Source organism: Melopsittacus undulatus, chromosome 5, assembly GCF_012275295.1.
Source record: "Melopsittacus undulatus isolate bMelUnd1 chromosome 5, bMelUnd1.mat.Z, whole genome shotgun sequence".
Lineage (NCBI taxonomy): Eukaryota > Metazoa > Chordata > Aves > Psittaciformes > Psittaculidae > Melopsittacus > Melopsittacus undulatus.
In genome coordinates, this window is record NC_047531.1 from 42,541,879 (window position 1) to 42,555,116 (window position 13,238).

At 41.2% G+C, this 13,238-nt stretch overlaps 1 protein-coding gene across 1 annotated transcript; it reads right to left on the minus strand.

Annotated features, from left to right (window-relative positions):
• Positions 1-1,948: 1,948 nt before the first annotated feature.
• LOC101869710 (C-type lectin domain family 1 member B-like) lies at positions 1,949-8,622 on the minus strand. The gene is made up of 6 exons (XM_005150253.2): positions 8,498-8,622; positions 7,224-7,313; positions 5,966-6,064; positions 5,572-5,726; positions 4,912-5,024; positions 1,949-3,264 (listed from the first exon to the last, which is right to left on the minus strand). Exons 1-6 carry the CDS (start codon positions 8,607-8,609, stop codon positions 3,141-3,143), a joined length of 693 nt encoding a protein of 230 aa, XP_005150310.1. The 5' UTR covers positions 8,610-8,622; the 3' UTR covers positions 1,949-3,140.
• Positions 8,623-13,238: the final 4,616 nt, after the last annotated feature.

Consider the following 13,238-nt stretch of genomic DNA (forward strand, 5'->3'; position numbering starts at 1 on the left):
ATTAAGTATGACAAAGTATGCCAAAAAACCTTTTCTAATTTGTCCACCTAATTCAGTTTTCCACCATGAAGTAAAGATATAAAAGTCACTTTCAAACTTGGAACAATAACAAGGAGATTTTTGTAATTAATGTTCCTCCTAAAAAATAGCAAGCACTATAAATTAAATTGAGCACCTTATTTCAACATAGCCACATCAGTATCATATAGAGATTTTATTCACTAGGATCTAAAATTTGAGCTCCTAGAAAAAACATAGACTCACCGGATGATTGAGGTTGGAAGGAACCTCAGATCAGAGGGCTGGAGCACCTCTCCTATGTGGAAATGCTGAGAGAGCTGGGCTTGTTCAACCTGGAGAACAGAAGGCTCTGAGGAGACCTTATTGTGCCCTTTCAACATATAAAGGGAACGTAAACAAAAGACAGAGAGAGACTTTTTACCTGTAGTGACAGGCCATGAGGCAACTATTTTAAAGAGGGTACATTTGCATTGATATAAGGAATAAATACTTTACAATGAGGGTGGTGAGACACTGGCACAAGTTGCCCAGAGAAGCTGTTGATGCCCCATCCTTGACAGTATTCAAGGCCAGGTTGGATGGAGCTTTGAGCAACCTAAGCTAGTGGAAGGTGTCCCTGCACATGGCAGGGGGGATAGGACTAGATGGTCTTTAAGGTGTCTTCCAACCCAAATATTCTGTGATCCTATCACCTCTGGAGGTCATCTGCTCCAACCCTCCTGCTCAAGCTGGGCTACCTAGAACTAGCTGTCCAGGACTATGCCCAGACAGCTTTTGAGTATCTCCATGGACGAGGACTACACAACCTCTTTGGGCAACTAGTGCCAGTGTTTGGTGCCACTCACAATAAAAAAGTGTTTCCTGATGTTCAGAGGGAATCTCCTGTGTTACAGTTTGTGCCCATTACCTCTGGTCCTGTCATTGGGCACCACTGGAAAGAGCCTCATTCTACTTTGTACCCTCCCTTCAGGTGTTTATATGCGTTAATAAATTTACTTCCAAACCTTTTATTCTCCACTCTAAACCATCACAGATCTCTCAGCCTTCCCTCATAGGGGGCTGCTTCAGTCCGTTTGTCATCTTCATGGCCCTTCACTGAACTCTGTCCAGTAGGTCCATGTCTTTCTTGTACTGGTGAGCCCAGGACTGGACCCAGGTATGATCTCACCAGTGCTAAGTAGAGAGGAAGGATTATCTCTCTAACCCTGCTGGCAGCACTCTGAATGCAGCCCAGGATGCCATAAACCTTCTTTTCCACAAGGGCGTACTGTTGGCTCATGGTAAATTTGGTGTCCAGCAGATCCACATTTCTTTTCTGCAAGGCTGCTTTCCAGCTGGTCAGTCCCCACCACATACTGGTGCATGAGGTTGTTCCTTTCTGGTTGCAGGACTTTGCACTTCTCCTTACTGAACTTAATGATGGTCTCATTCAGCAGAGGGCCTACATTTTCCCTAATCTTTCTTTGCCACCTATGTGCTTGTAGAAGCTATCCTTTTTGCCTTTGATGCCCCCTCACCAGATTAAATTCCTTTTGGGCTTTGGCTTTCCTAACCTTATCCCTGCATGCTCAGACATTGTTTCTGTGTTCCTTCCAGGTTACCTGCCCCTGCTTTCACCCTCTGTATGCTTCCTATTTGTTTTTTAGTTTTGCCAGGATAATCTTGTCCGTCCATGTACGTCTCCTTGTATTCCTGCCTGACTTCCTACTCTTGGGATTGGCTCCTGAGTTTGGAGGAGGTAATCCTTGAATATTAACTAACTTTCTTGGGGTTCTGTTCTCTCCGGAACCTTATCCCATGGGACTCTTTTGAGTCAGAAAACTCAGATCTCTGAAGAGGCCAAACTCTGCTTTCCTGAAGTCCAGGATTGTGAGCTTGTTTTTTACCCGCCTCCCTCTCCTCAGCATCCTGAAGAAGATACACCAGACACAGTTACTTATATTTAGAAAATCATCCATTCCGAAAGACAATTAATATACAACACCAAAAATATGTGGTTGCCATTACAATCGTGTCCTGGGTTCAGGATACCTGATAACACACCAGTGGTTTAAGTTGTAGGCATTACTTAGCAACAACTAAAAACATTGGTGTGTTATCAACATTATTCTCAGGCTAAAGGCGAAAACACAACACTGTACCAGCTACTAAGAAGGAGAAATATGACTGCTACAGCTGAGCCCAGGACAATTGGAAAATTCCATTCCAAATTCAGCAATTAATATTTTTCTGAATACCATCACAACATTCCAGTTATCAATGCCACTATTCATGTCACATGCATTGAGTGTGTAGCCATGATGGCACATATCCATCCTTTCATACAATTAGATACATTAGGTAGGGTTAACATATTCTATGTTAGCTAAAGGCTAATAGCCATCAGATGCCATTCTTTCAAGAATCCTTCTCCCTGCATGAGTGCAATGGGGATTATGATAATAACATAATGTTTATAAAACTCATGTAACACTGACTTACAGGCATTCTTAGAAGATCATAGTATCACATGTAAAGCAAACCCAACATTGTCTGGAAGTAAAATTTGAGCATACCTAAAATTCAGATATTATACCCAGTCAAGAAGAGGACAAGGGTGCCAAGTAATGTTTCACTGCCAAATAATGAACAAGGGAGACATATATTTTTGAGTAGTAAAAGAGAGGAGACTGCCTTGGAGTTTTAAAATAATACAGAATAGCTGAAAGTGAGTGTGCTGAAGAGAGGGCTGAAATAGTTAAGAATTATAAGAGGTCAGCGTAGATTGATACACATGAAATTCCATCAGAGTGAGAAGAAGTGGTCACAAAGGCCTTTACACTTCTGATTTCTTTGGCTGTAATTAATGCTCAAGATTGTCAGCATTGCTTAAGTAGAGGTTTCTGAACTAGAACACTAAGACTAATATATTGTCTCTGATTCATAGATATTTGTTAATACTGGTTCCTTTTATCTTCAAAGGCTTTCTGTATCATTTCCATTTTTTGTGTGAATACACTAGGAAGAAAGGATGGACTCTGCTCTGAATTTGCAGGAAACGTTATTTTATACCCCTTCTTTGAAAATCTGAACATCAAAGTCTTCATCCTCTTCCAATTCTTTTTCTGCTGATAATCCTTTTAGATCAGCTGAACTGCTGCTTTCTCACAAATCCAGGGATGTTTCTCATAACAATTCTCACTATAAACTGTTGACCTATGATAAAATAGGTATGCACAGTTTTGCTTAAAGGACAAGTCAATCCTAGAAAACAAACAAACAAACAAACAAAACAACAGACCATCTTGTTAAAAATTCCCATGTACACATGCTTAAAAAACCTATAAAGCCATTTTGGACAATTGTATGCTATTGCAAAAGTTACTTAGTCATTTTAAGATTTATAAAAGTTTATATACAATATTGAAGATCATAACAGCTCATAAAATTCAAGTCTGAAGGATCTGTGGCAGTGTTCAAGGCCAGGTTGGACAGAGCTTTGGGTGACATGGTCTAGTGTGAGGCATTCCTGCCCATGGCAGAGGGTTGGAGCTAGATGATCTTAATGTCCTAACAATACTATGATTCTATTCTCGTTCTCTCACCTGCCTTCAGCTATAAGATGTAAAAAAGAAAGCCTATGTATATATCATCATATCATCAAACCAGAAAATAGTACTAGTTCCTCATAATAGCTGCCTGTCCAGCTATTGCTTCGTGTAGTGATAATTTGGGTCTGGAGACTGAAAGGCAGTGGTCTGCCCAAATATAAGTCAGATCTTTCTGCCTGATGTTTACTAGCTTTGGGAAATGTAAGAGTTTGCAAAAAAAATGAGCATGTATTTTCAAAGAAACACTGGAGAATCTTCACTTGAAAAAGGTTCTCCAGATCTTGAAGAGGACTCTTGCATTACTGTTTACAGTGATCATTTCACACAGAGCATAATGGGAATTAATTTTTTTCCCCCATGGTTATTAAAGGTGAAATGCACTGAGATTTTATAAAACAAAGTAAAACCAGGTTTGCTCCACTTAATGTTGACTTCTTTTGTGTGTAATAAAGGTTTCAAAATGTTGGTGGCTGAGCAGAAGAGGAAGGTGTAGGCAGGCTTTGCAGGAGGTAGGCTGTCTTGAAGGAAGTGTGGGTTGCCTCCTATAGAGTTGTGAGATATTTCATAAAATGAGTGGGTTTAAGCAGTGAGAGCAGCCAGTGACTGCAGTGGTTTTGACTCCTTGCTCTGTTCACAGTTCTAGATTTTTGAGTCTCATTGTTTCAGGGGGTATCATGATTTAACCCCAGCCAGCAACCAAGTACTACAGAGTAGCTTGCTCTCTCCCCCATCCCACAGTGGGATGGGGGAGACTATCTGAAAAGTAAAACTGAGGAAACTTAGGGGTTGAGATGAAGGCTGTTAAATAAGTAAAGAAAAAGCCATACACATAAGAAAGCAAAACAAATGCCATAACTCCTTCTTCTTCCCCCAGCTTTATATGCTGAGCATGACATCAACTGGGGTTAACTGTCCCTGCTGTGTCCCCTCCCAGCTTCTTGGGCACCCCCAGCCCATTCACTGGTAGGTTAGCTGAGAAGCAGAAAAGGCCTTGACTCTGTGCAAGCACTGCTCAGCAATAACTAAATATCCCTGTACTATCAACACTGTTTCCAGCACAAATCAAAACCACAGCTTCCTATTAGCTACTATGAAGAAAATTGACTCTATTCCAGCCAAAATCAGCACAGGGACTCCACACCAGAATGAGTATTTTAACTCCAAATACATCTGCATCTGTTCTCTGCCTTGAAGCTTTGCCATTAGTGGGATTTTGGTTTCTTCCCCCTTCAGTGCACAGGGAGGATATTGTTCAAGAAAAGATGAAAAACCACCAGCTGTTTAAGTTCAGAAAACTTACCAGTCCATTCTCTTTGTAGGAAGTTTCGTACCATCTTCCCAAGACCAGCCATCAACTCCATATGATAATCCAATCCAGTAAGACTGTTTCAGTAATATTTGAGATATGTTAATCTATAAAAAATGCAAAACCTTTATCACCAAGAAGCATGTAGGTAGTTTTCTTTGTTGTACCTAAACAACTACTGTTAAGAGAGGAAGTGATCAAGAAAGAATCAAAGAAGGTAATTTGACAATGACTTTCTGAACAACTCATCAGGCCCTCATAATTCTTTCCAGGAGAAAATATCTCTATTTGTCATGCAAACAGGAATATTTTGTGTCTGACATCTCTACTAAATGTAAGATCAGGGCAGAAATTCTTTTTAGGGCCCTATCTCTCAGAGTATTCAAAGAGATTTCCTGAATGAAAAACATACTCCTTATAACTGTCACAGGATCCACGATGCTCATGTTCACTGTTTGGCTGACTAATATCCTGTGTTGCTAGCTACCTCATCATTACACATTTGTGGTTAAACATTCTTCAGTCTGCATTGCCTCAGACCTTGCTAACAGTATCTCTATTACTATGCAACATCAAGAGATACTTGCTGACTGGCAAGGAGTTTGGAGTAGTTGATATCAATGCAAAGAAATGCCAGTGTGATTGGAACCATACCAACTTGCTTTTCGTTTTCAGCATAAGAAGGGTGGCATTCCAGGAGAAGCAAAAGTCTTCACTTTCCTGCCATGTGGCCTTCTTTTCTGAAAAGTAGAAGCAGGTGTCACCTCCAACCCATTTCCAGTTTGCAGGGCAGAGAGTACATGCAGGTCCTAGAACAGAAAGAAACCATTTCTTACTTATAAATAGTCAAAAGCAGAGTGGAGAAGTCTACACCCATAGGCCTGAAAAATTAAAGGTATGCAGAACTGAAATGTATATGGCACTTTAGGGGTCACATTCTTTTTTTAAACTCATTAGATAATCTGATACAGCATATAACATCCTTGTTTAATCTGATATAAGGCCTAATGCCTAGATGTCAGGCTGTGTGAGCAGTAGTTCTACTTACTGTTGTTCTTACTGTTGGCATCACTCATCAAGCACAATTTCTCTTTTAGTCCTTGCAAGTTTTCATTATGTCCCTCAGGTGCCTTAGAACCTCTGAGACCTGGAGTTCATAAAGATATTCTTCATGAGACGAAAAAGGTGTGACATTGCTACTGCATGATACATGCTTCATCATATATTACAAATTCACTTTCTGCAACAGCTCACATGCAAGTCTGATGCTACAGCGTCACATACTGTGAGATTAGCAGATGCGAAAATGATGGATACAGACATTTCCAAATTTTAACTGCAGTTTAATCACAGTGCCATTGCAGATCACTTGGTCATCTAATAAAGGACTAAAATAATGCAAAAAATACATTAGGAAGAACCATCTTGAACTGATGATGTGATCTGAAAGGAAGTTTTATAAGACTTTGAAGAAACTAGAATTCTAAACATTCTTCAGGTTGAAAAAGCTCTTACTATTAAAGGCTTGTAAAACTTCTGAAGAAAGTGGGGACAATTTTTTCATATAACTTCTTCAACAGTATTTGACACTGGCTTCCAGTAGCAATGCCTCAGAAGTACTGTCTCCAGGCTCCATGGTAGAAAGCATAGGTACAGTCATGTCACATGTTATAAAAGCAAATATAAATATGAGTGTCTTTCTGTGATGACTTAGTGAAACAGACAGAAAAACTGAGATTTCCTCATGAATTTGAATGCTAAAAGTGTGCCTGTTTGTGATGTACTAGTGTGAATTAATTTAAGTAGTCCTCAAACATGAAAGGTTCATCAAAGGAATGAGATAAGAACTGCTCTTGCAGTAGAATAGGGAGACTTGAACAACAAGAGAAGAGGTGAAGGGGAACTACAGACTGATTTATGAAAGTCAACATTAGAATTTTATAACTGAATTTGAATTAGCAAATAAATGAGTAATAGATGGATGAGAATAGAATCCATTTCTCCCACTTCTTCCAAGTTATATCATCTTGGCTTCTATATCCTTGCTCTTGGCATAGGTCCAGATTTAAAAATATTGCTTCCTTCAGAACCTTATGTGCACCCAGCTTCAGAGTGTTCATCATAGGCAACTAGGGGGAGAGGAAAGGACTGTATATGTGGGGAGAATGAGCTATGACTGTCCTTGTAACAGGCAGCCACTTTTCTTCTTTCAGTTGAAGGTGTTAACATGATGTCCTGATGTAGCAGTCAATTTTCATGAAAAATGGACACATGGATAAAAGAACACAGTATATTTGAGCACTTACCTAGGATTAACATTCCTGTGGTGAGGGCCAGGCACAGCACAAACAAAGTAAAGATAGCTGGCCACCATACAGCAAAGGGAAGAGAGTGCCCTGGGAGAAACCAACAATTTATCCAAGAGCAGGTACCCATTTCAGCAGCACTCCCAACCCTCCACCCCTCCATGAAAAGCCATATGGTGACTCTTGAAAGAGTTCCCCTTCCAGGCTGTATATTTTAAGGATCAACCCAAATGCAAGCTCAGAAAATGTGGTGCCTCTGTTAAAGATGTCTCCTTGAAAGAAGACACTGGACATGGTTTAAATGGGAGAGGTAGGGGATTTCTTGTCTTTGACAAATGATGAAACTGTGAAACACCTTAGTTATCCTTTGCCTTAGAAGTAGGTGATGTTGCTGTTTTCCTTTGGTAGTACTATGTAACTGTGCTTTGTCAGAACAGAGTAAGGACAATTTGCACACCATCTTTAACATCTTACACTTTGCAGAAATCCTTCCTGCTCTGAGGGCACACAGTGCTCACTCCGCATGCCAGCGCTAGGATGAAGCCCAGTTCAGAAAAATTCTGGAGTACAAAATATCCACTGAGGTTTCTCTGGGCTCAAAAGTTCCTGAGAATTACCATCACCAAACAACCATGGCAATGAGGTATGATGAACCTTTAGCTAAAGAAATATTCAACTCAAGACTGGATGCCCTCTTAAAGTACATGGCCTAGTGTGAGGTGTCCCTGCCCATGCCAAGGAATTAGAACTAGATGATCTTAAAGTCATTTCCAACCCTCACTGTTCTGTGATTCTATGATTTAACCCAACTGGATCTGTGGGACTTGAAGAAGGAAAATGACATGACAAGCCTGATGCTGCCTTATGCCTTCCAGCCTTGCGCATTTTCTGTCATATTAAGGTTCAGAGGTCAAAAAGTAAAGGGTGCTTTTTTTCTATTAAAGTCATATTGCCCTGTCTCTACAGCCATTTCCTGTAACAATAAATAAACAATAAATAAAACTAACCACATAAAAGCTTATGTCTACATTCTAGAGTTTGATCCTGCAGCCACCTGTCTTTTCCTACAGAAATTCAAGGCAAGTAATGGCAGTAGTTCCATTCTGCATTTTCACATTCATGCATGCTAGGGTTTGTCAGACAAAACCATGCCAAATAATGCATAAAATCTATAACATTGAACACGCAAGTGTATTACTGACCTAGACAAAAGAAACTGTTCCTACTGCTATTGTCATAGTGCAGAAAGTTCAAAGAGCAAGCATCAGTTGTACCTTTGTTGATGTTCAGGGACATGTAGTGTCTGGCTGGATGCTGTGGCAGGTGATATAAATTAGAGTATCCACCCTCTTCCTCTGTATTCATAGGCATTGTCTGGAAATTCATTCGGGGTTCAGTAATGATCCTCTTAAAAGACAGACTGAATGATTTGTGAAGGAGAAGAAGAAGGAAAAGCAAAAGGAGGGTGGAGATAGAAGGATGACTCACACTTTACATGGCTTAAGGCAAGATACTAGTATTCAAATGTTGCAAGTGACTTCTCCTTTTCCTTCCTCAGAGAAAGAACTCCCTTCCCACCCATCATGTCTTAGCCTCAGTTCTAAAGACATGTAGGGATGACATGAGTCACAGCATATGTACAGCGTGGTAGTTCCCCTCTTTTCCATTTAACCTTCCCATGACTTTCATCTCGTTTGAACTTTTCACATTCAAAAATGAAACAAACACCTTCAATTCATCTCAGAGGTAGATTAACTTCAGCTCTGTGCCTTTTTGATTATTCAGTGTTAGGAGCTATAAAATTAAATCTTTCCATGATTCTGGCATCTATGAGTAAGAAGGGAAACATCACTATAATTTTTAGGGGAGAATGCACACCGTAACAACAGTAGACCACCCAAAATTGCTTTATCTGTTCCACATTTTTGTAACTTGGAGAGAAAAATTTAGAAAGTGAGAAACAGACTGGGTGCTACTTTATTTAGTAACTCAAATTCTCTGCACCACTCAACTGCAATAGGAGCCCATTTTTTTCTTGCAAAGCTTGGTTCACAGTTTGTTGGCCTTTCTGCACAGTGCTGTGCACTCTTCCATTTTTCCTCTGGAAATTCCCCTACCAGGGGAACACAGGATGAATTGAAGTCATGATGTCAAGAGAGAAGTCTCTGAGAGGTTGGCACCTCTCCTGCTGCCTCATGTTTCAGATGAGTAGTGGCTTATTTAATTTAACACAAAACAAATGCAAAAACTGACCAAGTGAAGGCAGGGACAGCATGAAAGACCATGCTCTGTGGACAAATAGCAGTTGAAAGATCCTGTTAAGGACAAAAGTTCCTGTGGGAACAACGAGTCAAGCTTAGGGCAATGTGAGTCTGTAGGGTATTAGTGAGGTTGTGTAGCTGGACACTTGTCATTAGAGATGCATGAGCCAGAGCTGAGAACTGTGTCAAGAGTTCAGGCACACCCAAGAAAAGATGCAGGACTGAACCATGGTGTTTTAAGACTTATGTCCTAAGTGCTGTTGTTTAAAAAGAACCTCTGGAACTCAAATGGTTTAACAACCTGTTTAAAGCTGGGGCAACACTGAACTCTGATGAACTTGATCAAAGACTTATCCAAGTCTGGCTCATGCAGTCTCCAAGGACGAAGATCTCCCACACTCTCTGGTGCCTGAGAGCACTCAACAGATAGACAGTAGGCAGACAGTTTTAGGTTGAAAAGTAAGAGTGGATTGCCATGTAGGTGGCATGGTTCTGGACCACAAAATCTGTAGGTGATGCCCAGCTCCATCTTTCTGTCCTGGCACCTTATGTGTGGGAGCAGAGACTGGATGTTTGCACTTTGGGAGCTGGTTCCTGGGATACCTGAGTGTACTACCCAGATAGGCAGTATGCAGATGCAGTTTTAGGTGACAAAACAAAGGTGGATTGCCATACTTGTGGCACTGTTCCTGAGATCACCATGTGTAGGTGATCTTGAGCACCAGCTTTCTGTCCAGGAGCTTGTATGCTCATAACAAGGAGATGAAGGAAATTGGGAATGAGAGGGGATGCAGTCTGTGCAAGGCATAGAGCAGGGCATGTAGTGAAGGATGTGAAGAGGACTTGTGCGGTAGGTGTGCTTGGTTCAACTCTTTTATTTCTGAACCTGTCTTTCTGACATCCATGAACTCTGCTTTTTCCTATGCAGCAGCTGACATTTAGCATCCTCCCATTTCACTATCTTGGTTGTCTTGTTGAAGATGGGCAACTGTGAAGCTGTCATTCTCTTTCCACTTCAAAAGGGCACTGCAGGGCTTATTCTCTGAATGTACCCCTTTTTTGAAGGGATGTTGAAGCCAACAGAATCACAGAATCCTAAGGGTTGGAAGGGACCTCAAAAGATCATCTAGTCCAACCCCCCTGCAAGAGCAGGGTAACCTAGAGTACATCACACAGGAACTTGTCCAGGCGGGTCTTGAATATCTCCAATGTAGGAGACTCCACAACCTCCCTGGGCAACCTGTTCCAGTGTTCTGTCACTCTCACAGTAAAGAAGTTCTTCCTGATGTTAACGTGGAACCTCCTATGCTCCAGTTTACACCCATTGCCCCTTGTCCTGTCACTGGATATCACTGAAAAAAGCCTAGCTCCATCATCCTGACACCCACCCTTTACATATTTGTAAACACTGATGAGGTCACCCCTCAGTCTCCTCTTCAAGCTAAAGAGACCCAGCTCCCTCAGCCTCTCCTCATAAGGGAGGTGTTCCACTCCCTTAATCATCTTAGTGGCTCTGTGCTGGACTCTTTCAAGCAATTTCCTGTCCTTCTTGAACTGAGGGGCCCAGAACTGGACGCAATATTCCAGATGCGGCCTCACCAAGGCAGAGTAGAGTAGAGGGGGAGGAGAACCTCTCTTGCCCTACTAACCACACCCTTTCTAATGCACCCTAGGATGCCATTTGCCTTCTTGGCCACAAGGGCACATTGCTGGCTCATGGTCATCCTCCTATCCACAACTGCTCTTTAGCTCCCAAACTATTCAAGATTTATGATGTCTTAGGTTCTACCATGGGTTTTACTCTCACACTTAGTGTACAATACTAGGTTTTATTTTCCATGCAAAATGTGCTTCAAATGAACCGCTTTTCTGAACTTCTCAGTGCATGAAGGGATAGTGGACCTTCACTGTCCCCAAAGATACTGAAACTCATTGACCAGATTGTTTCTTGGGCTCCATAAATGTGTAGTCAGGAGGACTTTGACAGCCTCTGAGATAGAAGGCAGACTGGATGAAATAATGGATTTTCTTGAATTTAAATTGCTAGACAATGTAAATTCATCCCTCTGAAACAGGCCACTGTTAACAGAGGAAAAACCCTTTCCAATTTGCTGGGGCCTAAGACCAAATGGAGTTTATTCTACGAAGATATGGAAATAGTTTATAAAGATCATCCAGCCAAAGAAATGTACCCTGCAAGTGATCACCACTGTCTTGTCCTTCCTGATCCCTAAAAATAGAATGCTACCCTCAAAGGCACACCAAGCAGCCAGCAGGAAAAACAAAGGCTAACATTTGTTTTCACAAAGCATATAACAAAGGCATATAGCAGATGATTGCTAGAAAAAAAAACCCAAGTGTTAGTTTGTGGGAAGAAAAATGGGTAAAATGTGGCAGACTAGATTAATTATTTTTTTCAACTCAAATGGGTTTGAAACAGATGAACACTGTATTTGGCTTGCATTGTACCTTGCACTTCCTGCTGTGATTGTAAGGAATTTTGGGTAGTTCAGCTGGTAATTATGCCGATGAATTATGACTTGGCTCTGCTGAGTATTGTCAGTGTATTCAGTTCACAAACACCAGTAGTGTGCCCTTATGGCCATGAGGCCAATATTATCTGAGGTGTACCAGGAGGAGTGTGGCCAGGAGGTCGAGAGAGGGGATCATCCCTCTCTACTGACCCTGAAGCACTGTTTCCAATGCTGGGCTCCTCAGTACAAGAAAGACAAGGAGCTACTGGAGAGGGTCCAGCAGAGGCCACAAGGATGATCAGGGGTCTGAAGCACCTTTCTTATGAGGAAAGATTGTGGGAGCTGTGTCTATTTAGTCTAGAGAAGAGCAGATTGAGAGGGGATCTCGTTAATGTATATAAATATCTGAAAGGCAGGTGCCAAGAAGATGGTGCCAGACTCTTCAGTGGTGCTTAGCAACCAGACAAGGAGCAATGGCCATAAACGACAAGAAGTTTCACCTCAACATGGGGAAGAACTTTACATTGAGGGTGGCAGAACACTGAAACAGGCTGCATAGGGTTGTGGTGGAGCCTCCCTCTTCAGAGGCATTTCAAACCCACCTGGACACGTTCCAGGGTGGCCCTGCCTTGGCAGGGGGGTTGGACTGGAGGTCTTTTCCAGCCCTAATGATTCTATGATTCTGTGATGTTTTAGCATATTAGGAACAAAGGTTCATTTTTTATACCAAGGAACTGCTTCAGTCTGTAAGAATATTTTCCAAGGAAATATTGAACATTAAAAACATGCTATCATTGTTTCACTTATTTTAAGTAAAGTCTCAAATACTAAGGCACATGCACACAATACAAGGTATATATATGCAAGGAATATATGCATATGTAATACAGAACAGATGCTGACATACAACTTCAAGGAACTCATACAATGAAACTCCACCCAGAAAATTGCAGGCATCATCTTCCTTCAAGAAGTATGACAAGTGCTTTAATTACACAAAATGCACAGTGTGTACCTTGCCGTCCAGAGGTCCCAAACAGTGTGGATATAATACAAGAGATCAAGTAAGAACTGTGGCAATGGATTCTGCGTCATTTGAATACAAATCGTGTGCAGTTCTGAATGGAGCACATAATTAATGTTCTTACTGTTATTTGCTTAGCAATTAGTAATATGATAGCACTGAAGCTATTCAGGTAATATTTTATTCCAAATGTGACATTTTACTCTGCTTTTTTGAAGAGATTGCTTCCAGGGATTCCCCGTAGACTTCTCACAAG